Source organism: Scyliorhinus canicula, chromosome 6, assembly GCF_902713615.1.
Source record: "Scyliorhinus canicula chromosome 6, sScyCan1.1, whole genome shotgun sequence".
NCBI classification, from domain to species: Eukaryota; Metazoa; Chordata; class Chondrichthyes; order Carcharhiniformes; family Scyliorhinidae; genus Scyliorhinus; species Scyliorhinus canicula.
Window position 1 is genome coordinate 107,256,848 of NC_052151.1, and position 27,061 is coordinate 107,283,908.

Here is a 27,061-nt window from a genome sequence, read left to right on the forward strand (position 1 = left end):
TGGTGGCGGATAGCTGTGGCAGATATGTAATGGTGAGTGGTAGGCTTCAAGGGGAGTGGGTGGTTCTGATTAATGTGTACGCCCCCAATTGGGACGATGCAGGTTTCATGCGGCGGATGTTGAGCCGGATTCCGGACCTGGAGTCGGGGGCTTGATTTTGGGAGGGGAGTTTAATACGGTGCCGGACCCAGCTCTAGATCGTTTGAGGTCTAAGACGGGCAAGAGGCTTGCGGCGGCCACAGTGCTGAGGGGGTTTATGGATCAGATGGGTAGGGTAGATCCTTGGAGGTTTTTGAGCCCGGGAGGTAGGGAGTTCGCCTTTTTCTCCCATGTCCACAAGGCTTATTCCCAGGTTGATTTTTTTGTACTCAGCAGGGCGCTAATCCCAAGAGTGGTGGGGGCGGAGTATTCGGCAATAGTTATATCGGACCACGCTCCGCATTTGGTGGACCTGGAGGAGGGGAAGGATCAACGGCCGCTGTGGATGCTAGATGTGGGACTTCTGTCAAAGGAGTAAGTATGTGGGCGGGTCCATAGGTGCATAGAGGGGTATTTGGAAGCTAATGATAATGGGGAGGTGCAAGTTGGGGTGGTCTGGGAATTGTTGAAGGCAGTGGTTAGAGGGGAGCTGATACCTGTTCGGGCGCACAGGGAAAGGGGGGGCGGGGGAGGGAAAGAGGGCTGAGAGAGGTTGGTGGAAGAAATGGTAAGGGTGGACAGGAGGTATGCGGATGTCCCTGATGAGGGGCGTTTGAGGAAGCGTCGTAGTCTCCAAGCGAAGTTCAATATACTGACCACCCGGAAGCGCAGTGGAGGAGGGCACAGGGAGCGGTATACGAGTATGAGGAGAAGGCAAGTCGGATGCTGGCCCAGCAGCTCCGGAAGTGGGAGGCAGCGAGAGAGATAGGGGGAGTTAGGGATGTAGGAGGGAACCTGGTGCGGGGTGCTAGGGACATTAATGGGGTGTTCAGGTCCTTCTACGAGGAGCTGTACCGGTCGGTGCCCCCTAGGGAGGGGGGCGGGATGGACCGCTTTCTGGACAAGCTGGAGTTCCCAAGAGTGGAGGAGGAGCGTGTCGAGGGGCTGGGGGCCCCAATCGAGTTGGGGGAGCTGATTGAGGCGCTGGGGAGCATACAGACAGGGAAAGCACCGGGACCTGATGGGTTTCCGGTGGAGTTTTATAAGAAGTTCTCAGACCTGCTGGGCCCGCTGTTAGTGAGGACCCTGAATGAGGCAAGGGAGGGGGGGTGCTTTGCCCCCAACGATGTCCAGGGCAATAATTTCACTGATTCTGAAGCGGGATAAGGACCCCCTCCAGTGTGGGTCTTACAGGCCGATCTCGCTCCTCAACGTGGACGCAAAGTTGTTGGCTATGATACTGTCCAGGAGGGTGGAAGATGTGGTCCCGCTGGTTATCCTTGAGGACCAGACGGGGTTTGTGAAGGGGAGGCAGCTAAATGTCAATGTGCGGTGGCTACTTAATGTTATAATGATGTCGGAGGCGGATGGGGAGGCAGAAATAGTAGCATCGATGGATGCGGAGAAGGCCTTCAATAGGGTGGAGTGGAGCTACCTGTGGGAGGTGTTGAGGAGATTTGGGTTTGGTGAGGGATTCATTAGGTGGGTGAAGCTGCTGTATAGTGACCCGGTAGAGAGCGTGGTGACAAACGGGAGGAAGTCGGAGGATTTTTGGTTGTCCCGGGGGACGAGGCAGGGGTCTCCCCTGCTCTTCGCGTTAGCGATTGAACCCCTGGCCATGGCGCTGAGGGATTCGAAGACCTGGAAGTGGGGGGGGGGGGGGGGGGGGGGGGAGCACCAGCTGTCGTTGTACGCGGATGATTTACTGCTGTACATTGCGGAGCCGGCGGGGGGATGCCTGAGGTGTTGAGGATACTTGGGGAGTTTGGGGATTTTTCGGGCTATAAGCTCAATGTGGGAAAGAGTGAGCTGTTTGTGCTGCACTTGGGGGACCAGGAGAGGCAGATAGGAGAGCTCTCGTTGAAGAGGGCGGAGAGGAGCTTTAGATATCTGGGTGTCCAGATAGCCAGGAGCTGGGAAGCGTTGCCACTCTCCTTGCCGGGCAGGGTCCAGTCAGTTAAGATGACGGTGCTCCCGAGGTTTTTGTTTCTCTTCCAGTGTCTCCCCATCTTGATCCCGAAGGCTTTCTTTAGGAGGGTGAATAAGAGTATTCTGGGGTTTGTGTGGGCGCGGAAGGCCCCGAGAGGAGGGTATTCTCAGAGCGAGGTAGGTGGTTTGGCGTTGCCCAACCTGTGTGGGTACTACTGGGCTGCAAATGTGGTGATGATCCGTAGGTGGGTGATGGAGGGGGAGGGTGCCGCATGGAAGAGGATGGAGGTGGCGTCCTGTGTGCGCACGACTTTGGAGGCACTGGTGACGGCCCCGCTCCCGCCGGCAAAGTATTCTACGAGTCCAGTAGTGGTGGCATAGGTGGGGGGGGGGGAAAGTGAAGGCCTCAATCTGGACCCCGTTACGGGGCAACCATCGGTTTGCACCGGGGGAATAGATGGTGGGTTTTTGATTTGGCATAGGGCAGGCATCAGGCGGATGGGGGACCTCTTCCTCGACGGGAAGTTGGCGTCTTTAAAGGAGTTGGAGGGGAAGTGGGGTCTTCCCCCCGGGAATACTTTCAGGTATATGCAAGTTAGGGCGTTTGTTAGGCAGCAGGTGGCGGAGTTTCCGCTACTGCCGCCAAGGGGGGTGCAGGATAGGGTGCTCTCGGGGACATGGGTCGGTGAGGGTAGGATCTCGGCAATTTATCAGGTGATGCAAGAGGGGGAGGTGGCCTCGGTGGAAGAGCTGAAAGTGAAGTGGGAGGAGGAGCTGGGGGAGGAGATCGACGAGGGGACATGGGCAGACGCCCTGGAGAGGGTGAATTCGTCCTCTTCTTGCGCTCGGCTCAGCTTAATTCAGCTGAAGGTGCTGCATAGGGCGCATATGACTGGGACCAGGTTGAGCCGATTCTTTGGGGGTGAGGACAGGTTTGGGAGGTGTCTGGGAGGCCCAGCGAATCACACCCATATGTTCTGGGCGTGTCCGGCTTTGGAAGGTTTCTGGAAGGGGGTGGCGGGGATCCTGTCCAGGGTGGTTGGCTCCAGGGTGGAAGCGGGCTGAGGGCTCGCTATTTTTGGAGTGGCATCGGAGCCAGGAGTGCAGGAGGCGAGAGAGGCTGGTATTCTGGCCTTTGCGTCCCTAGTAGCCCGGCACAGGATCTTGTTACAGTGGAGGGACGCGAAGCCCCCGAGCCCGGAATCCTGGATCAGCGACATGGCTGGGTTCATTAAACTGGAGAGGGTCAAGTTTTCCCTCAGGGGGTCGGTGCAAGGGTTCTTTCGGCGGTGGCAGCCTTTTCTTGATTTCTTGGCGGAGTGTTAGAGGGTGGTCAACTTCAGCAGCAACCGGGGGGGGCTTTTGTTTCTGTATTGTTTATTTTATTTTTGGGAGAAAATTTGTTGTTGAAAAATTTGAATAAAAATCATTAAAAACAAAATGGGTGTTTATCGAATAGCTGCAGTGATGTCGGAGTTTGGGTGGAGCTGGGCTGTCTGTCTTTCACTTTTGCTTTGAGCAGGCAGCTACAGGGTGTTTTTAGTATCGTTGAGAGAGCTGGATAGCTGCAGGCAAAGCAAGCAGCTGTATAAGGATCTCTCGGCAATCTAAAGACTGTCTCCAGATCATTTCGGTGATTTCAAAGTGATAACTGCTCTGAGTAGACAATTTAAACCTGATCTCTGTGTTAAAAAGGGTCTTTTGTCTTATGGATGTTACAAGGAAAGATTAAGGGTTACTTACAGAATATTGTATCCATGAGGTTGATTGGTGTTGTTAGTTGTTAAGATGTTTACGGTGGGTTTATAAAAAGTGTTAACTGGTTTCATAAATAAACATGGTTTTAATTTAAATTTAAAAGTACTTTAACTCTGTTGCACTACACCTGTAAAGTAGGCCTGTGTGCTCCCCATAACCCCAATCTGTTAAAAGTTGCGGGTCAGGTGAACTCCATGATACAATTTGGGGTTCTCTGAACCCTAGCCCATAACACAACTGTTTCAAAAGAGTTTAACAGCAAGATTAACAGAATAAGAATTGAAATGGTTGTAAAACCACAGATTTCCACTAGATTTAAGTCTTGGGGCTCAAGTAGAAACACTAACAGCAACCTTTGGATTTCCTTGTTATTCCATGCATGTCTCAGTGCAGTAAGTGGTGTAATCATGCTAAACACTGTCGGTTTTGTCATCATTATCATCATAAAATCAAGGCTACTATTACACAACTAAACCAAATCTGCTTCTGGTGCCCCTAAAGGTCCAAGCAAAGTAGAGGACTCTATTGGATGACTGTTGGAAGGTTTGGAACCTGTACGGTTGAGAACTCCCCTCCATATTCACCCAATTGCAATGCTGGTAAATGGATCAGATCAGGAGCGCAGTTATTTATGGCAGACGGCAAGTTCTCAACTGGAGCCCAGGAGAGAAGAATCCTGTGGAACAGGGAGAGCTAACCTGCAAAAGATGGACATTGAACTCAGGCACAGCCAGCGAGAATCTCACCAACACCATCTCGGTGCTGTGCTTTTGTAACATAAAGTGAGAGTACCCATCGGCAGAAAGGCTCAAACGCAACGGAGGAAAGCTTACGAAGAACTTCCACTTTTACTATTCATCTTTACTGGTCGCAGTGGTTAGCACTGCTGCCTCACAGCTCCAGGGTTCAATTCCGGCATTGGGTGACTGCGTGGAGTTTGCACTTTCTCCTAGTGTCTGCATGGGCTTCCTCCGGGTACTCCGGTTTCCTCCCAGAGTCCAAAGATGTGCAGGTTAGGTGGATTGGCCGTAAATTCTAAATTGCCCCTCTGTGTCCAAAGGTTAAGTGAGGTTACTAGGATAGGGTGGAGGTGTGGGCTTAGGTAGGGTGCTCCTTCCAAGCACTGGTGCAGACTCGATGGGCCAAATGGCCTCCTTCTGCACTGCAAATTCTGGGATTCTATGACATTTAGAAACTTTCCTGTTAATAACACCAAAACAAGTTAATCAATTCTGTGTACATTACCTTGTAGTCAACACCACCTATTATTTTTCGAATGAGTTTAAACGTGAGAGCCCAAAGTTGCATTCTCTCCCATTCCAGATTGTCAGAGTTAATTAAAATCTCGCAGACCAGTCTGGTAAACATATACAGAAAAGTATTTTTGAATTTTATATTCAAACTTCCACTAATACAACTTGCACATTGTTCTTTCACAAATTTAAACTAATACACTGGTTACAAGATTTTCAGATTTTGGTTAGGACAGGGTTTTCCACTTTGAGCTCACAATCTCTCAAGAGCATCAGGGAGCCCGAGCATTTGCATAATGTTGATGCCCGTTTTGGCCACAAAATGGGTGCAAACGCAGAAATCAAATATAAACTATAACTAATAAATCTGGTAATTAGAAAGTCCTTGATCAAAAATATAGAACCTTTGTCATTTCAATGGGAGGAATGATGCAAAAAAGTTGATTCCAAATACGGACACATGGAACTCTCACCCACACACCTCTCTAGCGCACAGGCATGTGCACAACCACACCTGCCTGCGCCCTCTCCTGCACACGCGCCCCCCACTACATATCCACACACACGCATGCATGCACACGCGCAACCCCCAAATACACACATGCCTGCATTCCCCCCCAGTACACACAGACGCACCCCCAATGCACACAATCACACCCCCCATTACACACACACGTGCATCTCCCCAAAAGCTCACATGCACAATCCCTCACACGCTCAACCCCTCACATACCAATACACATGCACCCAACCTCGCACGCCAACACTCATGCTCAACCGCCTCCTTTCCCGAGGCCCGATCCCCGCGGCTCCTTTCCCGAGGCCTGAACCCCACAGCAGCTCCTTTCCCGAGGCCCGATCCCCGCGGCTCCTTTCCCGAGGCCTGAACCCCACAGCAGCTCCTTTCCCGAGGCCCGATCCCCGCGGCTCCTTTCCCGAGGCCTGAACCCCACAGCAGCTCCTTTCCCGAGGCCTGAACCCCACAGCAGCTCCTTTCCCGAGGCCTGAACCCCACAGCAGCTCCTTTCCCGAGGCCTGAACCCCACAGCAGCTCCTTTCCCGAGGCCTGAACCCCACAGCAGCTCCTTTCCCGAGGCCTGAACCCCACAGCAGATCCTTTCCCGAGGCCTGAACCCCACAGCAGCTCCTTTCCCGAGGCCTGAACCCCACAGCAGCTCCTTTCCCGAGGCCTGAACCCCACAGCAGCTCCTTTCCCGAAGCCTGAACCCCACAGCAGCTCCTTTCGAGGTAAATGCACCATTGCACCTCCTTTCTAAAGACCTTAAACCCCATCCGCTCGTTTCCAGGAGCTAATCCCACCGGATCTTTATCGAGGCCTGACCTAACAACTCCTTTCCAGAGGCCCAATCCCCAAGAGCTCATTTCCAGAAGCCCGTACCCCAAGAGCTCCTTTCCAGAGGTCCATACCTCAACAGCTCCTTTCCAGAGGCCCGTACCCCAACAACTCCTTTCCAGAGGTCCGTACCCCAGCAGCTCCTTTCCAGAGGCCCCGAACACCAACGTCTCCTTTCCAGAGGCCCAAACCTCAACAGCTCCTTATCAAGGCCCGAACCTCAACAGCTCCTTCGCTGAGGCCCCACCACGTGCAGGTTATGTGCTGCCTCTCCTCACTGCCGCCCATCTTCTAACCAATTAATCTCTGGCTGGTTCCTGCCTCTCCTTGGCCTCACTTTTGGCAACGAACTATTCTGCCCAGCAACAATGAAATGGAATACATCAAATGGGCTAATCAGAACAAGACTTCCTGGAGCACTTGATTCTGATTGGCTAGTGAGCCTATTAGCAACCAATGTCCGAGAGGCATGGCTCTAATTGGTCCACTTGATTTCTCTAATTCTTTTTACATTTTGCATGTTCGAAGTGGCATTTACCGGTTACATAACAGCTGCGAACTTTGGGGAACACCCGGAGACCCTTCCCAGGCTATTTGAGGACTTCTGGCTTAGGACAACAGTTAAATGTTACTCAAAAACAAAGCAATGATTTTCAAGAAACCTGACCTCTAATAAGCAGTTAAATTTACTTTTAAGGATAATGTATTAATGGTTGTCAAATAAATGGATCAAACCCTGCCATCTAACAATCGAACATGCTCTATCTCCCTCACCCCACCCACGTAGAACTGGGAAGCAAGAAATCATTAAGGGAGAAATTAGAAAGAATGCCTAAAATATAATTTTAAAGGCAACGCAATTACCTGTGCTGCATGTTTACTCAGCTCAGGTATAGAGGATGCAGTGTTGACATTCCCATTACATTTGTATTTACCTCATTGGCATTATTCCTTTGTAACTAATTCACTATTTCATAAGTGATATTTTGCATTTTCATGAGAATGCATTCTTATACTGTGTACTGTACCAGAAGTCAAATTGAAAGCTAACTGGCATGTTGGAAACTGGAAGAGTTGTTGCACTGTTCAAAGTGTTGGCATACCACCTAACAGCATAAACTAATCAGTACTGTCAAAGGTTCACGACAGTATTACAGACAAGAACAGTCCGAGGATTTTTATCAAAATACTCTAGGAAAATGCCATTAGAGGACTTTAATCAAGATTATTTATTTTAAGATGATATATGAAAATAAAAGAACACCTGGTACATAGAAGTCAATTGCCAGATAAAACACAGGGAAAAGCCACAGCCAGCGACTTGTGTTGGATTTGAAAGGAGTGAAGAAAATTAAACTGGAGATTGAGGAGAGGCAGCATGTAATATATTCACATTGTGCAATACAGCAGGGAATATAATTTCCTGTAACATTACATATTTAGCTTTTTCCTACATTGAAATCAGTCAGGTAACAAATCGTTCAATAAGCTTGTTTTCTCTTTCAGTTATACCTGGGAGGCAGCAACCCGCTTTCAACTGCCATAGCCAAGCAGTCATACAAAAAGGAAATCCTCTTGGGGTTGTGCTGCCCATGGATAAAGCGAACAATCCACTGCACACACTGTTCATGGGATTCCTAATGTTCAAAAACATACATCAATATAGTATTTGCAGAAACTTTTGAAGTTTAAAAAAACATGATCTGCAACTGAAAAATACTTCAGGCAATCCCTGATAAATGGATTCTAACCTGAGGAAGGTTTGTCCAGAGTTGCCTAAAAGCTCCAAGGCAGCTGATCAGCTTGGTTTTCTCATCCTCAGCTGTGTCCATAAACATACTGTGAAAGATTTGTTTAAATAAAACAGTAGTTGACTTCAAATGCTCTTAAAGTACATTAAAGTATAAAGCTTCAGGAAAGTATAAATAAAAGTACACACAAATGCTGACGTCCAAAAATCTATGCCAATAAGAAAATACAGGAGCACAAGTTGGGGGGGGGGGGGGGGGGGGGGGGGGGGGGGGAGGGGAGAGAGAGAGAGAGAGAGAGGAGAGAGAGAGAGAGAGAGGAGAGAGAGAGAGAGAGAGAGAGAGAGAGAGAGAGGAAGAGAGAGAGAGAGAGAGAGAGAGCACCGTGGCACAGTGGTTAACACTGCTGCCTCACCACATCAAGGACCCGGGTTTGATCCCAGCCCTGGGTCACTGTCCGTGTGGAGTTTGCACAATCTCCCGGCGTCTCCTTGGGTCTCAACCCCACAAGCTAAAGATGTGCAGGGTAGGTGGATTGGCCACTCTAAATTGCCCCTTAATAAAAATTAAATCAGGAAAAATACAAAATTTAGGCAGCATTTGACATAAAGAATGATTTTCCATTATGTAGCATTTTTCATGATCACCATGTGTCTCAAAGCACTTCACTTCCAATGACGTATAGTAGGTGTCCTAGATTTGATAGTTACCCATTCTTCAAACATTGGGATTATACTGTTGAGACACTGCATTTAAGCTGCTTTACTGGATGTTTAAACACAAATAACACTGAGTAGTTTAATATTGTAAACCTCTAGTCAGTGGCCCGATGTATGGAACTCAATTGCAAGAGTAACTACACACTGAAAATTAAATGGTCACAAGAAAAATCTGCCATTTTATTGAGCAGTTCAGAGAAGTGATGAGGGAGATCTGAAAGTTGACTATATCTGTGCACAATATTGGTAATGGATGCCACGCGATGAGAGCAAAGTTTCACTCCACGTCAGGATATTAATACATTGATGAACAATTATTATGATCCCGGACCAGACCCCAAAAGTGGCTCAGATACTGGACAGAGACCCCAATATTTTATTAAAATTTAGTAAGACTGTGAGGAAAGGATACTTCACACCAGGAGTGATTTCACGCAAAATACGGATATGGTATAGTAAAACAAACTTTCTTACTAGCTTAGTATTGAAGTATCTTTAACATCACACAAGAAAATAGCTTACAATTACCCCTTAAACAATGCTAATAGAGGGCAGCACCGTGGCGCAGCGGTTAGCACTACTGCCATGCAGCCCTGAGAAGCTGGGTTCGATCCCGGTTCCGGGTCACTGACCGTGTGGAGTTTCCACATTCTCCCGGTCTCACCCTCACAACCCAAAGATGTGACGGGTAGGTGGATTGGTCACGCTAAATTGTATCTTATTGGAGAAAAAAAAGAATTGGGTACTCAAAATTTATATTAAAAACAATGCTAATCAACACAGTGATGCAATATCCTTAACTGCTATATTTTTGTGCCTGCTTGAAAGAAAGAGACCTGACACCCTGTCAGAATAATGCAGAATCTCTAGTTGTATTTGTTCAGAAGCCTTCTTAGCTCACCGTCCAGCCAAAAACTAATACTGAAAACCTCAACATCTGACTGGTTCAACCCGCGGCTCCTCCCATTAACTACATCATCTCACTAAACTGAACAAAATGTCTCTATAACTACCCTGCAGGAAACCTTCTTGATATAAATAAAAGTCCATTAGCCTATGCTTTTGTTTTAATTGGACCTCTGGCTTCAAAAAGCCACGCTATCTTTCAAACCAGGATTTTTAAAACACGACTGCAGCAGTCACACACTCTAGCCAAGGTTTTGAACCCTTATTGCACCAAATACAATATAATACTATGGACGTTATTCTCTCCCCCTCCCCCATCCGGGGGCGGGGGGAAATCGCCGGGGTGCCGTGCGAGTCGCGCCACGCTGCCCGGGCTGCTCGGAGAATGAGCGGCGATTCTCCGGCCCAAATGGGCCAAGCGGCTGGCGAAAAAAGTGACAATCCCGCTGGGGGTCATCTTCCTGCACTTTCCCCCTATCCCTTGATGTCACTGGTATCTCAAAAATCGATCAATCTCTATTTGAACCAACTGGCTGAGCTTCCAAAACCCTCTAGGGTAGAAACTCTTTAACTGAAGATAGTCCTCCTCAGCTTAGACTTAAATGACCTAATTCTTAGTCTGAAATTGTGTCCCCTCATTCTCGAATCCCCAGCCAGGAGAAACATCCTTCTGCATCTACCCTGTGGAGTCTTTAAGTCCACTTTAATGAGATCACCTCTCATTCTTCTAAACACTGGGGATTACAGGCCCAGTCTCCTCAATCTTTCGTCCAAGAACAATCGCACTAGACTGGTAAATCTTCATTGTACTACTTTATGGACAGCATATCATTCCTTAGGTAGAGACCAAAACAGCACACAAAACACCAGGTGTGGTATCACCAAGACTCCATATAATTGTAGCAAGTTTTCCTTATTCTTATACTCAAGTCCCCTCGCAATAAAACTAACATTGAGTTCATAATTGCTTGTTGTTCCGGCATGTTAACTTTCAGCAACTTATGAACAAGACACAAGACTATCCTTTGGACATCAACACATTCCAACCTCTCCCCATTTAAGAAATACACACATTTTTCTTTTTATACTAAAGGGGATAACTTCACATTTTTCCACATTATATTTAATCTGCCATGCTCCTGCCCACTCACTTATTCTGTCTAAATATCCTCGAAGCTGCTTTGCATCCTTCTCACAACTCACATGACACCAAGTTTTGTGTCATAAGCAAACTTGGAAATATTACATTTAGTCTCCACGTCCAAATCATTACAGAATGCAAATAATTGGGGCTCCAAGCACCAATTATTGCGGTACCCCACTAGTCACAGCCTGCAAACCTGAGAATGACTCTGTTTTTCATTCCTTAACCAATCCTCAATCCATGCCAGTATATTTTCCCCAAGCTCATAATTCCAATTTTGCTTATTAACCTCTTGTGTGGAGCCATATTAATGGCCTTCTGAAAATCCAAATACAGTACATTCACTGATTCTTCCTGTAGCCATCTGGAATGGCCACTTCCAGAATACAAAATGGACACTCGCAAGAATGTAGGGAACTGTGGACAATGTTAGGAAAACAAGCAGGCACAGTGCCTGAATGTATATTCGGGAAGCAGTTACTAGACGGAATCAAAATTCTGGGTCAATTAGCATATTGATGGCCCATCTCCAGGAAACAAAGGACTAACACTCAGGTAGTTGATACTGTTGCAGACATCCCGGCGTCAGTTCCCCAAACGGAAAGCGCCAACAAAGCCAGGCCAATGGCCACCTAAGACACGCCCAGCCATCAGGGCACCCACCCTTTTATTGGTCAAGATCAATACCAGCGATCAAGAAGCGACCCATTAATTGTGGCCAAGTTTAAGGCCCGCCGAAAAGCGCGCGAAGCCCCTCCAGGTATAAGAAGGAACCCCCACAAGAGATTCGCTCTCTTGTACTTGGCTCTCAAAGCAGAGAGACCCGTCCACCAGCTGCACCAGAAGCAAGTAAGTTCAAGGTCAACACTCGCTACCAGACGGACGACCTTGGCTGTTCTCCTGTACCTCTTCAAACCCAACAACCTCAGATCTGAACAATGGCCATTGTTCCTCTGACTGAGTGGGCACCCGAAGTTAAGTATAGGCGTTAGTGTTAGAGATAGTTTAGTTTGTAGTACTTTGTGCATGAGTAGATCTTACTGTGTGTAAATAAATAGTATTGACTTTGAACTAACTAACTGGTGTATTGTCTCTTTGATCAGTATTCGGGTTTGAACCTTGTGGCGGTATCGAGAGATACCAGGCGACTCTGAAAGTAAACATAATTAGGATTAAGGAAGGCAACCATATTGATTGCTATATTTATAGCAAGTAAACAGAGCAACATTCCTTATCTATGCTGCTGGTAACATGCTCAAAAAACTTCTTGTCAAACATGATTTCCTTTTTGTAAATTCATGCTGACTGTGCCCAATCTCACTATTATTTCCTGAATGCCCAGTGATCACATCCTTCAGAATAGATCCTAACATTTTCCTTACTACTGATGTCAGGCTAACAGGTCTGTTGTTCCTGTTTCTCCCACCCACCTTGCTTAAAAAACAAATGGGCCTGCCTTTGCTACCTTCCAATCTTTTTTTTTCAGTCAGGCAATGCTGGTGAGGCCAGCATTTATTGCCCAATCGAGAAGGTAATGGTAAGCTTTCTTCTTGAACATTGTAATCCATGTGGTGTAGGTACACACATGGCGCTGTTAGGGAGAAAATTTCAGGATTTTGACCCAGTGAATGAAAATAAATATATTTCCAAGTCAGGATGAAGAGTGGCACTGTTCCATAATCTTAGAATTTTGAAAAGTGTTCACTAATGCATCCACTTTCATGACAACTACCACTTTCAATATTCTAGGATGCAGATCATCAGGGGAATTATGAACATCCAGCCGAATTCATTTTTCCAGCAGCACTTTTTTATTAATACTAATTTTTTTCAGATCGCCAATCTCACTAGTCGGCTGCGCAATATTTCAGGAAGGATTTTCTGTATCTTTTGTATTTGTTTAGCTTCTTTGCCATTTCTCTTTATTACCCTTCATAAATTGCCTGTAAAGGGCCCACATTTGTCTTTACTAATCTTGTCCTTTTTACTTACCACATAAACTTATGCAATACACTTTTAATGTTCATCACTAGGTTAATTTCACATTCTATTTTCTCTATCAATTTCTTGGACCTGCTTTGCTGAATTTTAAAATGCTCCCAATCCTCAGGCTTACTACTTTTGTTTGGCAACTTTATATGCCTCTTCCTTTGTCCTTGGGTTAGTACAGCAAGTAATTAGGAAAGCTAATATAATGTTGCTGCTGATTGGGAGGGAAGCTGATTACAAAAATAGGCAGGTTGTGCTTCAGATGTATAGGGAACTGGTGAGACCACATCTGGAGTATTGTACACAGTATTGGTCTCCTTATTTCAAGAAAGATGCAAATGCATTAGCAGTTCATAGAAGGCTTATCAGACTGATAATTGGAATGGCCAGGTTGTCCTATGAGGAACGGTTGGACAGGACAGCCCAGCCCTGTATTCTCTGGAGTTCAGAATAGTAAGAGGCAACTTATTAAACCCTTAAAACTCTGGGGGGTCTTGCAGATGGATGTGAAAAGGCCGCTTCCTCTTTTGGGAGAGTCTAGAACTAGGGGGTCACTATTTAAAAATATGGGGCTGCTCATTTGAGACAGAGATGAGGAGAACTTTTTTTCTCTGCAAAGGGTCTTGAACCTGTAGAAATGTAGACTTCTGGCTATAACCAAGGCATAATAGGATACTTGGCCATAATTGTGGTGTACTGAAAATACTGCTGAGCGGGCAAGAATAGGTTGGAGGATCCCCTTTCCTGTGTATTGTGTCACTTCTTTATCTATATCCATCTGTTTCCACTTATCGTCACACACAGGCATGTATTGATACATTATCGATACAGCTCGAGTGCACCCTGGAATTGTAAGGAATCACAATTTGAAGTTAAATAAGGTCTTTTTGGATTTTAGGCTGAGTAAGGGTTTTATAGGCGTCAAGGTTCAAAGTCATGTGGCATTTATTTGCTCCAGTGTATAAATGTGCAGGAGAGCTGTAGTACTTTGGAGTCTCACCCTAACCCTTGCTTAGGCACAGTCTTCCCTTGTGGCAAGTAAAATAAATTAACTGTTGATGTTAACCTGTATTTTGTTGTCCGAGTCTTACACGGAGTCGAGTTTTCGACAAACCTTTGGAACTCTCTTCTTTAAAAGGCAGTAGAAGTAGAATCTTTGAATATCTTTTAAGGAAGAGCTAGATAGATTCTTGATTAACAAGAGGGTGAATGGGTCTTCCGGTGACGGCCATGGAGTGAATGGTCGCACATTTGCTCCTGCTCGAGGTGGAACCGTTTGGTCCTTTTCACCCAATATAGAGGGTGTTTCCTGGTGCAAAGTGCATGATCAGTGAGAGATAGAAATTCTCCTCTGTAGAACCTGTTTATGGCTTATCAAACGAGGAGTGCAATGATCAAGGGGCAGCAGTCTGGCCTTAAGTACTTCTGAAGTGTAACAGAGGGAAAGATGGCAGGGTGCTCTGGGGGAGGGGGGGGGGGGGGGGGGGGGGTGTCATTGCCTGCACATTGGTCTACTGAACAATTGATGGAATTTCTGAACGTCAAGTTCCAACAGCAGGGGCCTCAGAAGACCTGGCTAAGGAGCCGGAGCCCATCAGGACAGCTATTGAGAGTAGTGCAAAGGCTGGAGGCGCAGAGTTTGTCGTTCTAGAAGATGGAGAAGGCAGTGGTGGATTATCACCATCGCTCTCGGCTGCACCACTGTGCGATCCACCTTGGGAGGTCAAAAACCCCCTCCCTAATCCACTTCCCAAACGTATTCGCCATATGTTTTGTGGCATGCGTTCCTTCAATCGAAGATTCTGCCTCCTGCAGCGATTCTCCAATCCTCCACATTCTCCCTCAGCTGCCTCTGGTCCTCCGCCACAATCTCTGCCTCCAATGAGACCAACCAATCCTCACCAATGAGACCAAACCAACTAGCGAGCTGGTGCAACAGGATCAAAGCGACCCTCTACAAGAAAGGAGTGAAGTTCAGGGTGGTATATCCTGTTCGTTAGTGGGTCACACACCAGAATCAGGAATTCTATTTAGATGGTGAGTAGATTTAGAAATAATATGGATTGGAAACTCGTGAGGACATTGAAGTTTGGAGATGCCAGTATGGGAAATGAGAGTGTGTATGTCAGGCAATTTGTTGTATTTACTGTGTTTGGATGTGGATTGGGTAAAAGTGCTCTCAACTCTTCTGATGTAGGTGGAGTTGGTGTGGCACAGTTGCTTAAGGGGAAATGACAGCAGACATCTTGGCAAGGCGTGGGCCTGGGAGAGCTGGTTAATGAGGGACTTTAAAGCAGGGGCTGATCGGGAGGGTGGCCCAACCCGCTTGATTACAGGGAATGTTCAGATATTAAATGGGTTGATTAAGAGGTCTCGAGTTTTTGCACGTGTAAGGAGTTTGAAGGCAGGTGGGTTGTTTCTTCAGGAGATGCATTCGAAGGTAGGGGAACCAAACGCAGTTGAGGAAGGGCTTCTTTGTCCTGGATAAGGCACTATTGGTGGGGGTGGTTGGATTGGATTATCGACGATCGTGGTGTCTGACCAAGCGTCGCATTGGATAGAATTGTGGGTTGGAAAGGGGAATCCCCAATGGCCGCAGTGGAGGTTGGATGTGGGGTTACTGGTGGAGAGGATGTTTGCAAAAAGATTGGGGTAGCTATCAAGATCTACGTGGAGCAGAATAACACAGGGGAGGTCTCTGCCTCCACGTTGTGGGAAACGCTGAAGTGGTGGTACGGGGAATGTTTATCGCAATTCGGGCGCACAAAGAGAGGGTGAGCGGGCTGAGGTTGAAGTTGGTGGAGCCCATTCAGAGGGTTGATCGGAGGTATTCAGCGGCGCATGAGGTTTCGCTGTTGAAGGAGAGAGAAGTTTCAGATAAGTTTGGACTGGTGTCCATGGAGCAAGTGTGCATGGACAGAGGGGCAGTATATGCATATGGGGAGAAAGCCAGCAGGGTGCTTGTGCATCAGCTGAGGAGGCAGGCAGCGCAGAGCGAAAGTAGGCAGATGAGAGATGACGGTGGTATGGTGGTTACGGAGTCGGGGTGAGTGGGGGTGGGGTGGGTTGAGGCTTTTTATCTGAAATTGGGTACCTCTGAGCCTCCAGTGGGGAATGAGTACATGAGGCAGTTTTTGGATGGGCTGGAGTTCCTGAGGGTTGAGGAGGCAAAGGTGCAGGGACTGGGGGCCCAGTTGGGCTGAGGGAGGTAATGGATTGCATGGTACGGTACAACAGCCGGTAACAGAGTTGCTTCACAGCTCCAGGGTCCCAGGTTCGCTTCCTGGCTTGGGTCACAGTCTGTGCGGAGTCTGCACATTGTTTCCGTGTCTGCGTGGGTTTCCTCCAGGTGCTCCGGTTTGTCCAAAGATGGATTGTGGATTGGACATGATAAATTGCCCTTAGTGTCCAGTAACATTCGGTGGGGTTAGTGGGACAGGGTGGAGGTGAGGGCTTAAATGGGGGTGGTTCTTTCCAAGGCCGGTGCAGACGCGATGCGCCGAATTTTCTCCTTCTGCACTCTGGATTTTATGAGTAGCATGGGGAAGGCACTGGGTCCGGATGGGTTCCCAGCTGAGTTCGACAAGGGGTTCGGGTCAGAGCTGAGCCCCAATATCTGAGATGTATAACGAGTTGGTGGAGAGCTCTCCCCTCATGCTGGCTCAGGCCTCGATATCGCTCATTTTAAAGAAAGATCTGACGTGGATAGAGAATTGGGTGCCGAGGTTTATAGGCGAGGACCAGACGGGATTTGTGATGGGGCAAAAGGTTTCGACAAATGCCCGGAAGTCACTGAATGTAACTATGATGAAGTGGAATTGGCCATGATGGACGCAGAGAAAGCTTTTGATTGGATTGAGTGGGCATATTAATTCGAAGTGCTGGGGCAGTTTTGGTTTGGGCAGAGGTCTGCGGAGTGGATTCAGCTGTTGTCAAATTTACAAAACTATTATAAGGCAGCAAACATTGCACTGGTAAGGAAATGGGCAGTGGAGGAGCGGTCGCTGTGGGGGCGGACGGAGGTGGCTTTGTGGTGCCCGTCTGTTCCTGCCAGCCAGATACTCCACATTTCCGGTGGTGGAATCAGCGCTGAGGGTGTGGAACCAGTGCCAGCAGCATTTTGGAATGGAAGGCATGTTCCGGTGGACGCCGATTTGCGACAATCGTAGGTTTGCTCCATAGGATGAATACGAGGTCCTGGAAGTGGGGGCAGGTGGGGTTAGAACATTTTTGGGATTTGTTTGTTGGAGGGAAGTTTGCAGACTTGGAGAAGCTGGAGGAGATATACCAGTTGCTGAACAGAACTGGGTTCAGGTACCTGCAAGTTACGGACTTTATGAGGAAGGAGGTGGCTTTGTTTCTGGCACTGCCATCCCCGGGGCCGCAGGAAAAACTTCTGTCCGAAGAGGAAAGAGAGTCTCGGACATATATGCAGAGTTGTTGAAGAGAGACAATGTCTTGGCGCAGGATATAATGTGTAAGTGGGAGGAAGAGCTGGGTGGGGCTTAGGGGGCTGGAGTGTGGAGTGAGGCTTTACAGAGGGTGAATTTTTCTCGCGTGCACAAGATTAAGACCGTTCCAATTCAAAGTGATACACAGAGCCCACATGACAGTGTTGAGGATGAATCGGTTCTTTCTAGGGCAGGACAGGATTTGCAGATATAACATAAGAACATAAGAACTAGGAGCAGGAGTGGGCCATCTGGCCCCTCGAGCCTGCTCCGCCATTCAATGAGATCATGGCTGATCTTTTGTGGACTCAGCTCCACTTTCCGGCCCGAACACCATAACCCTTAATCCCTTTATTCTTCAAAAAACTATCTATCTTTACCTTAAAAACATGTAATGAAGGAGCCTCAACTGCTTCACTGGGCAAGGAATTCCATAGATTCACAACCCTTTGGGTGAAGGAGTTTCTCCTAAACTCAGTCCTAAATCTACTTCCCCTTATTTTGAGGCTATGTCCCCTAGTTCTGCTTTCACCTGCCAGTGGAAACAACCTGCCCGCATCTATCCTATCTATTCCCTTCATAATTTTAAATGTTTCTCTAAGATCCCCCCTCATCCTTCTAAATTCCAACGAGTACAGTCCCAGTCTACTCAACCTCTCCTCATAATCCGACCCCTTCAGCTCTGGGATTAACCTAGTGAATCTCCTCTGCACACCCTCCAGTGTCAGTACGTCCTTTCTCAAGTAAGGAGACCAAAACTGAACACAATACTCCAGGTGTGGCCTCACTAACACCTTATACAATTAGAACATAGAACATAGAACATAGAACGATACAGCGCAGTACAGGCCCTTCGGCCCTCGATGTTGCACCGACATGGAAAAAATCTAAAGGCCATCTAACCTACACTATGCCCTTATCATCCATATGCTTATCCAATAAACTTTTAAATGCCCCCAATGTTGGCGAGTTCACTACTGTTGCAGGTAGGGCATTCCACGGCCTCACCACTCTTTGCGTAAAAAACCCACCTCTGACCTCTGTCCTATATCTATTACCCCTCAATTTAAGGCTATGTCCCCTCGTGCTAGCCACCTCTATCCGCGGGAGAAGGCTCTCGCTGTCCACCCTATCTAACCCTCTGATCATTTTGTATGCCTCTATTAAGTCACCTCTTAACCTTCTCTCTTTTCCTTTATAAATGTTTTTATTCAGTTTTCATATTTTATATTGAACAAATTACAAATTGTTAGGAGAGAAAAAGAACAAAAAAAAAAAAAAAAAAAAAAAAAAAAAAGAAAAAAAACAACAAACAAACACGCAAAAATTAACATACATATTTACAGGTAAGCATCTTCGTAGTAGTAACTGCACCCGCCCCCCCCCCCCCCCCCCCCCCCAACATGTTTATTTAGTTTGGTTTTGGGCCTTAGCTAGCCATCGAACCCCCGTACCGAACCTGTAGCCCCTCCCGCTACCTTCCCCCGACTATTCTTCCTCTTGTACATTGGCCACAAATAGGTCCCGGAACAGTTGCATGAATGGCTCCCACGTTCTGTGGAAGCCGTCGTCCGACCCTCGGATGGCAAATTTGATTTTCTCCATTTGGAGAGATTCCGAGAGGTCGGACAGCCAATCCGCAGCTCTGGGCGGTGCTGCTGACCGCCAGCCAAACAGGATTCTACGGCGGGCGATCAGGGAGGCAAAGGCAAGGGCGTCCGCCCTCCTCCCCAGGAATAGATCTGGCTGTTCTGAAACCCCGAAGACCGCCACTATCGGGCATGGCTCCACCCTCACTCCCACCACTTTGGACATAACCTCGAAGAAGGCTGTCCAGTACTCCACGAGTCTGGGGCAAGACCAGAACATGTGGGCGTGGTTGGCCGGGCCTCTTTGGCACCGTTCACATCTGTCTTCCACCTCCGGGAAGAACCTACTCATACGGGTTCTTGTTAAGTGGGCTCTATGTACCACTTTTAGTTGCGTCAGGCTGAGCCTTGCGCACGTGGAGGTGGAGTTGACCCTATGCAGTGCTTCGCTCCAGAGTCCCCACCCTATCTCCATCCCCAGGTCGTCCTCCCATTTCCTTCTTGTTGCGTCCAGTACGGTGTCGTCCCTATCTACCAGTCGGTCATACATGTCACTACAGCTTAACCTTCTCTCTAACGAAAACAACCTCAAGTCCATCAGCCTTTCCTCATAAGATTTTCCCTCCATACCAGGCAACATCCTGGTAAATCTCCTCTGCACCCGTTCCAAAGCTTCCACGTCCTTCCTATAATGAGGCGACCAGAACTGTACGCAATACTCCAAATGCGGCCGTACTAGAGTTTTGTACAACTGCAACATGACCTCATGGCTCCGGAACTCAATCCCTCTACCAATAAAGGCCAACACACCATAGGCCTTCTTCACAACCCTATCAACCTGGGTGGCAACTTTCAGGGATCTATGTACATGGACACCGAGATCCCTCTGCTCATCCACACTACCAAGAATTTTACCATTAGCCAAATATTCCGCATTTCTGTTATTCTTTCCAAAGTGAATCACCTCACACTTCTCCACATTAAACTCCATTTGCCACCTCTCAGCCCAGCTCTGCAGCTTATCTATGTCCCTCTGTAACCTGCAACATCCTTCCGCACTGTCTACAACTCCACCGACTTTAGTGTCATCAGCAAATTTACTCACCCATCCTTCCGCGCCCTCCTCTAGGTCATTTATAAAAATGACAAACAGCAACGGCCCCAGAACAGATCCTTGTGGTACGCCACTCGTAACTGAACTCCATTCTGAACATTTCCCATCAACTACCACTCTCTGTCTTCTTTCAACTAGCCAATTTCTGATCCACATCTCTAAATCACCCTCAATCCCCAGCCTCCGTATTTTCTGCAATAGCCGACCGTGGGGAACCTTATCAAACGCTTTACTGAAATCCATATACACCACATCAACTGCTCTACCCTCGTCTACCTGTTCAGTCACCTTCTCAAAGAACTCGATAAGGTTTGTGAGGCATGACCTACCCTTCACAAAACCATGCTGACTGTCCCTAATCATATTATTCCTATCTAGGTGATTATAAATCGTATCTTTTATAATCCTCTCCAAGACTTTACCCACCACAGACGTTAGGCTCACCGGCCTATAGTTACCGGGGTTATCTCTACTCCCCTTCTTGAACAAAGGGACCACATTTGCTATCCTCCAGTCCTCTGGCACTATTCCTGTAGCCAATGATGACCTAAAAATCAAAGCCAAAGGCTCAGCAATCTCTTCCCTGGCTTCCCAGAGAATCCTAGGATAAATCCCATCCGGCCCCGGGGACTTATCTATTTTCACCTTGTCCAGAATTGCCAACACTTCTTCCCTACGCACCTCAATGCCATCTATTCTAATAGCCTGGGTCTCAGCATTCTCCTCTACAATATTATCTTTTTCTTGAGTGAATACTGACGAAAAGTATTCATTTAGTATCTCGCTTATCTCCTCAGCCTCCACACACAACTTCCCACCACTGTCCTTGACTGGCCCTACTCTTACCCTAGTCATTCTTTTATTCCTGACATACCTATAGAAAGCTTTTGGGTTTTCCTTGATCTTACCTGCCAAAGACTTCTCATGTCCCCTCCTTGCTCGTCTCAGCTCTCTCTTTAGATCCTTCCTCGCTTCCTTGTAACTATCAACTTGCAACATAACCTCCCTAGTCTTAAACTCCATCCCTCTAGCAATGAAGGACAAAATTCCATTTGCCTTCTTAATCACCTGTTGCACCTGTAAACCAACTTTCTGTGACTCATGCACTAGCACACCCAAGTCTCTCTGCACAGCGGCATGCTTTAATATTTTATCGTTTAAATAATAATCCCGTTTGCTGTTATTCCTACCAAAATGGATAACCTCACATTGTCAACATTGTATTCCATCTGCCAGACCCTAGCCCATTCACTTAACCTATCCAAATCCCTCTGCAGACTTCCAGTATCCTCTGCACTTTTCGCTTTACCACTCATCTTAGTGTCATCTGCAAACTTGGACACATTGCCCTTGGTCCCCAACTCCAAATCATCTATGTAAATTGTGAACAATTGTGGGCCCAACACGGATCCCGGAGGGACACCACTAGCTACTGATTGCCAACCAGAGAAACACCCATTAATTCCCACTCTTTGCTTTCTATTAATTAACCAATCCTCTATCCATGCTACTACTTTACCCTTAATGCCATGCATCTTTATCTTATGCAGCAACCTTTGTGTGGCACCTTGTCAAAGGCTTTCTGGAAATCCAGATATACCACATCCATTGGCTCCCTGTTATCTACTGCACTGGTAATGTCCTCAAAAAATTCCACTAAATTAGTTAGGCATGACCTGCCCTTTATGAACCCATGCTGCATCTGCCCAATGGGACAATTTCTATCCAGATGCCTCACTATTTCTTCCTTGATGATAGATTCCAGCATTTTCCCTACTACCGAAGTTAAGCTCACTGGCCTATAATTTCCTGGTTTCTGCCTACCTCCTTTTTTAAACAGTGGTGTCACATTTGCTAATTTCCAATCCACCGGGACCACCCCAGAGTCTAGTGAATTTCGGTAAATTATCACTAGTGCATCTGCAATTTCCCTAGCCATCCCTTTTAGCACTCTGGGATGCATTCCATCAGGGCCAGGAGACATGTCTACCTTTAGCCCCATTAGCTTGCCCATCACTCCCTCCTTAGTGATAACAATCCTCTCAAGGTCCTCACCTGTCATAGCCTCATTTCTATCAGTCGCTGGCATGTTATTTGTGTCGTCCACTGTGAAGACCGACCCAAAAAAACCTGTTCAGTTCCTCAGCCATTTCCTCATTTCCCATTATTAAAACTCCCTTCTCATCCTCTAAAGGACCAATAACGTTGCAGATATAAGATTTTGGAGATAAAAGTAGCTGAGTCTGGAGGTGGTAATATTTGGAGTATCAGCGGTTCCAGGAGTTTAGGTGGGCAGAGAGGCCAATGAAGGTCTTTGCCTCCCTGAGACGGATTTTGGTGTGCTGGCGGACCCAAAGCTGCAGAGTACAGGAATATGGATGAGCGATTTGGTAGAGTTCCTGCATTTAGAAAAATCAAGTTCGCCATCAGAAGTGCAGAGGAGAGGTTCACCTCGAGGTGGAAGCTGTTTAAAAAAAGGGAGGGCATTAGGTAGAGTGGGTGAAGTGTTTTTTTTGGGGGGGGGGGGTGTAAGGATGTTGTGGCTGTTTGCTGCTGCCATGGTTAGTTTTTGTTTTTCTTCTTTGTTGAAAATCGCTTATTGTCACGAGTAGGCTTCAATCAAGTTACTGTGAAAAGCCCCTAGTCGCCACATTCCGGCGCCTGTTCGGGGAGGCTGGTACGGGAATCGAACCATGCTACTGGCCAGCTTGGTCTGCTTTAAAAGCCAGCGATTTAGCCTAGTGAGCTAAACCAGCCCCTCATGTATATATATATATGTTATGTATATATCTGAAGATGCCTCCGATAAAATCATTTTTCAAAACAAGAGGGTGAAATGTATTGGGGTAGGCAGGAATTTTGGGTTGAGATTGCAATTAGATCAGCCACGATCTTATTGAATGGCAGAGCAGGTTCAAAGGGCTGAGTTGCTCAGATATGTCCTGTACACAAAAAGAGGACAAATCAACCTGGCCAATTACCACTCAGTCTACTCTCGATCATCAGTAACGTGATGGAAGAGTTTATCAGGGCTATCAAGCAGCGTTTACTTAGCAACAACCTGCTAACGGATGTTCAGTTTGAGTTCCGCCAAGATCATTCAGCTCCTGACCTCATTACAGCATTGGTTCACACATGGACAAAGGAACTTGACTCCAGAGGTGAGCTGAGTAACTGCCCTTGACATAAACGCAGCATTTGATTGAGTATGGCATCAAGGAGCCCTTGCAAAACTGGAGTCAATGAGAATCATGGGGAAACTCTCCATTGGTTGGAGCTATACCTGGCATAAAGGAAGATGGTTGGGCCGGTTTAGCTCAGTGGGCTACACAGCTGGTTTGTAATACAGAACAAGGCCAGCAGCATGGGTTCAATTCCCATTCCGGCTTACCTGAACAGGTGCCGGAATATGGCGACTAGGGGCTTTGCACAGCAACTTCATATTTTTGACAATAAAAGATTATTATTATTATTCCACAGCCAGGTAGATGCCAGTGTTGTAACTGTACTGGAACAGCTTGGCTAGGGGTGCGGCAAGTTCTGGGGCACAAGTCTTCATTTCTAGTGCCAGAATATTGTCAGGGCTCATAGCCGTTCAGTATCCAGTGCCTTCAGCCATTTCTTGATATCACATGGAGTGAATCGCATTGGCTGAAGACTGACATCTGATGCTGTGGACCAATGGAGTAGACTGAAATTAATCACCCACTCGGCACTTCTGGCAAGATTGTTGCGAATGCTTCAGCTTTGTCTTTTGCACAGATGTGCTGGGCTCCTTATTGAGGATGGGGATATTTCTGGAGCCTCCTCCTCCAGTGAGTTGTTTAATTATTCATCACCATTCACAAACGGATGTGGCATGACTGCAGAGCTTAGATCTGATCCGTTGGTTGTGGAATTGCTTAGCTCTGTCTATCACTTACTGCTCATGTTGTTTGGCATGCAAGTAGTCCTGTGCTTTAGCTTCACCAGACTGACACCTCATTTTTTGGTATTTCTGGTGCTGTCGTGCCCCGGCATGCTCCCCTGCACCCTTCACTGAACCAGGGTTGATTCCCTGGCTTGGTGGTAATGATAGAGTGAGGGATATGCCGGGCTAGAAGGTTGCTGATTGTGGCGGAATACAATTCTGCTGCTGCTAGTGGCTCACAACATCTCATGGATGCCCAGTCATGAGTTGTTAAATCTGTTCTGAATATATCCCATTTAGCTTGATGGTGTGCCACACAACATGATGGAGGGTATCTCAATGTGAAGATGGGATTTTGTCTCCCCAAGGATTGTGCGGTGGTCACTCCTACCGATACTGTCACGGCCAGATGCATCTGAGGCAGACAGGTTGGTGAGGATGAATATGTTTTTCCCTCTTGTTGGTTCTCTCACCACCTATCGCAGACCCAGTCTAGCAGTTAGGTCCTTTAGGACTCAGCCAGCTTGGTCAGTAGTGGTGCTACTAAACGACTCTTGGTGACGGACATTAAAGACCCCACCCAGAGTACATTCTGTGCCCTTGCCACCCTCAGTGCTTCCTCCAAGTGGTGTTCATCATGGAGGAGTACTGATTCATCGGCTGAGGGTGAATGGTATGTGGTAATCAGCAGGCGGTTTCCTTGCCCATGTCTGACCTGAAGCCATGATACTTCATGGGGTCCGTAGTCAATGTCAAGAACGCCCACGGCAATTCCCTTCCGCATATATACCACTGTGCCGCCACCATCTCTGCTGGGTCTGTCCTGCCAGTGGGACAGGACATACCCAGGGATGGTGATAGTGGTGTCAAGGACATTATCTGTAAGATATGATGATGATGTCTGTATAACTGCCAGGGTGTTGCTTGACTAGTCTGTGAGGCAGCTCTCCCAAATTCTGGACAAGCCCCAGAAATTAGTAAGGAGAACTGTGCAGGGTCGACAGGGCTGGGTTTGGATTGGATTTGTTTTATTGTCACACGTACTGAGATACGTGAAAAGTTGTCCTGCGAACAATCCAGACAGATCATTCCATACATTAAAAAAACATAGGACATAAAGTTTAAACATAGTATCAGTGTTAGAATTAAATTTTTGGAGGTTAGTACAGTTATAAGAGATGTAGAAAGAAGATATGTGTGAGAGGGCTCGCAGAGAGTCGCCACTCCCAAGTGCCATCTCGCTTCAAGATTTGCCGCTGCCGTTTCCAGTGCTTAACTCGGTGGTCGGTCCGGTTTCTTGACTTTGTAGCCATATGATATACCAAGTGGCTTGCTAGGCCATTTCATAGGGCATTTAAGAGTCAATCACATTGCTGTGGATCTGGAGTCACATGCAGGCCAGACCGGGTGAGGATGGCAGATTTCTACACCAAAGAACATTAGTGAGCCTGCTGGGCTTTTACGACAATCAACAATGGTTTTATGGTCATCATTAGACTTTCAATTCCAGATATTTATTGGATTCAATTTCCACTTGCCGTGGTGGGATTCGAACCCTGGGTCTCTGGATCACCAGTACAGTGACAATACCAATTGACGGGTGCCTGACGGGAGCCATTTTAGAACTTACTGAGAAATGGATAGATAATGGGCATGCTTATAATCAATGGGGAATTAAAGTCTGAGGGAGCCAAAGGAGTATGAGGAAGAGAAAAGTGATGGAAGGTGGTTTGGATTCCATAACAAAGTACTCAGAGAATTGAATTAAAAAGTAGTGAATCTGGGCAAAGGAAAGCAGTGCCCAACACAGGCCAAAAGAAGAAACAAGGAGATGGGAGTAAGGCACTAAAGTTGGAAGTAGCTGCCAGAGTGCTCACATGAATTGATAAAATTCAGGTTACACAAGATGGCAAAGGTCAGACAGTATGGAGTCAGCTTTGAGTATCCAGAAATCAATATCTAGGTTCAGAGCTTATAAAGGATAAGGAATGGTTCAAGAAGTGTAAAGTATGAGCACTGGTGGATGTTGTCTCACGGAATCAAAGACAAGGAAGAGTAGAGAGCCGACTAGGAGCCAACAGAGGTTGATCCTGGAGTCCAATGAGGTCACCTGTACTAAACATCCCACCACAGACATTACACGATGAAGTGATAAACTGACTTTATAATCCCAATGACACAATAAGCAACTGGGCTAGTAGTGGCACCATAATTTGTAGCAAGAGTCCTTGGCTCGCAAAGGAAGGAATAAATTTTCCAAACCTAACCATTAATCAATGCCTCTTGCTGCATATAATAATCACTTATTGTCACAAGTAGGCTTCAATGAAGTTACTGTGAAAAGCCCCTAGTCGCCACATTCCAGCGCCTGTTCGGGGGCGGTACGGAATTGAACCCGCGCTGCTGGCATTGTTCTGCATTACAAGCCAGCTGTTTATAACACTGGACTGAGCACACAAGACAACATAACTGCTACTGATAGCTGTCCATGCTTCAGAGGAGAATATGGAGGAGGGAAGAGCACAGAGAGAAATATTACTAATACATCTCGAAGCTTAGCTCCGTTTAATCCTATTGAGGTGTTACTTCAGAGCATATTTAAGGTCATATTAATTTTCATTGGCAGAGAAACAATTTAAACTTGGAGTAGTGAAATTGGGGTCTATAACTACTAAAAAGCGAAAGCATACACTCCCACCCAGCAAAGGCTTCCTCGATTACTTCAGTTTTCTGCAAAATTAAACAGTGCGATAGCCATGTGAAACCTGGATTAAAGCAAGGAATGCTCAAGAACAACAAGGAAGGCAGGAAGGAATTTTGACAGGTGTAATAGAGAAGGGGAAAACGAAATAAAGCTCAAACAAAAGCTATAAACTGTCAGTAAAATTTAACTCCAACAACCCCCTTCACTCACCCTGCAACAACCAGCATCCTCCTCACTCCCCCACCCCAGCATTCTCCTCAATCCCCCCCCAGCATTCTCCTCCTTTCCCCACCCCAGCATCCTCCTCCTTCCCCCACCCCAGCATCCTCCTCCTTCCCCCACCCCAGCATCCTCC

The 27,061-nt window shown here is 47.0% G+C and overlaps 1 protein-coding gene across 4 annotated transcripts in view; it reads right to left on the reverse strand.

The window, feature by feature from the left end:
- Positions 1 to 27,061, reverse strand: part of med23 (mediator complex subunit 23) — a 122,354-nt gene that overhangs the window by 94,550 nt on the left and 743 nt on the right. For 3 of the 4 annotated variants that reach the window (XM_038799860.1, XM_038799859.1, XM_038799858.1), the window contains exons 2-5: positions 26,701 to 26,732; positions 8,184 to 8,271; positions 7,945 to 8,069; positions 5,071 to 5,182 (exon numbers count right to left, since the gene is read on the reverse strand). In XM_038799860.1, coding sequence (XP_038655788.1) covers positions 5,071 to 5,182; positions 7,945 to 8,069; positions 8,184 to 8,271; positions 26,701 to 26,732 — 357 coding nt within the window. Of the gene's footprint in view, positions 1 to 5,070; positions 5,183 to 7,944; positions 8,070 to 8,183; positions 8,272 to 26,700; positions 26,768 to 27,061 lie in introns of all 4 variants that reach the window. The other variant, XM_038799861.1, reaches the window with a different exon arrangement.